The sequence below is a fragment of the Tarenaya hassleriana genome, unplaced genomic scaffold (genome assembly GCF_000463585.1).
Source record: "Tarenaya hassleriana unplaced genomic scaffold, ASM46358v1 Cleome2275, whole genome shotgun sequence".
Taxonomy (NCBI): domain Eukaryota; kingdom Viridiplantae; phylum Streptophyta; class Magnoliopsida; order Brassicales; family Cleomaceae; genus Tarenaya; species Tarenaya hassleriana.
In genome coordinates this window covers 1-1,197 of record NW_010965607.1, presented here as the reverse complement: position 1 = coordinate 1,197, position 1,197 = coordinate 1, and the positions used below count along the sequence as shown (strand labels likewise).

General features: G+C 46.5%; 1 protein-coding gene across 1 annotated transcript; it reads right to left on the bottom strand.

Moving 5' to 3' along the window:
* Positions 1–5: 5 nt before the first annotated feature.
* LOC104815200 (transcription termination factor MTERF5, chloroplastic-like) lies at positions 6–1,190 on the bottom strand (the record flags this gene model as incomplete). Its single annotated transcript, XM_010543515.1, has 1 exon — positions 6–1,190. A coding segment is annotated over exon 1 (984 nt), but the record flags the coding sequence as incomplete, so codon positions are not given.
* Positions 1,191–1,197: the final 7 nt, after the last annotated feature.

Genomic DNA, 1,197 nt, shown 5'->3' with positions numbered 1-1,197 from the left:
CCTCTCAAAACCTGCAAAACCTTAACCCTAGGTATCACTCTCTCCTCCATACTGTGCATCAACATACATGGCCGCTTCACCAAAGTTTCTCTCTTTATCCCCATTGTCTCCATGTAGAACTCCATTCCCAACTTCAACTTGTCCGTTGAGCATCGAACCAGACCAGGAGCCCTTCTGATCATCTCTCTTGTCTGATCCTCTGAGAACCCATGATCCAAAAACGTCTTCATTTTCCTGTCGAATGTCTTCTCGCTCAGACAACTGAGCGCGTGCACCGCGTGAGCCAGCATTCCTGAGTTAACACTGAAACCCAGATCCAGAGCACGAGAAACATAAACCCTAAGCTTGTTCTCCTCCGAAATGAGGAGCCTTGGCTGTTTCTTCAGTAGGAAAGCAAGCTGTGAGCCGACAATTCCACAGGACTTGAGATAAGCAATGTTGGGTAAGAGATACGCATTAGGGTCTCTGTTCAGCAGCCAACTGCATCTGCTAAGAACCTTAACCAGTTCCTTGTTGTTCTCGTCGTTAGGCGAGAGAATGGTCTTTATAATTTCAGTGGAAGGGATCAATCTTTTCTTCAGGCTGAGGCTCATAACCGAGGAATTTTTAGAGAGGAACTTAGGCAAAGCAGAACCAGAGAATCCGAGTTCTTCGAGAAATCGAATTTTGGGCTCAAGGTTCTTCGTGGCGTCGCAGAAGATGATCTGGGGTAGGACCCGGATCGAGCTCCGGATCTGAGAATCAGAGAAACCTAGGTTTCTGAAAAGTTGAACCACGGTTCGAGGACGGTCGAGGGATCCAACGTGAGGGAAACGACCCACCATGGAAACTGCTTGAGATTTCGGGAACCCTTGCTTCTTGAGAAAATCGATGAGCTGACCTCTCGAGTGTGAATTCGGAGAAGAGGAGAAATGATGCGAATAAGGGAATTGCTTCCATCTGAGACAAAGGTTTCCGACATGGGAAGCCAGCGAACTGAGAAACTGCATCCGAAGTTGTTCCCAGTGATCTCGTACACCAACAATAAAGCCTAGGGTTTATCCAAAGTGAGGGACTTTGAACTTTGTAAGACGAACAAGGAACCGAGATTGTCACCCTTACTGCTGCATGCAACTGCCTCACCCTAAGAAGAACATCAACCAAACAAACTCAAATATTTCTGTCAGAAAATCAATGGGATTAGTTACAACCTTTACA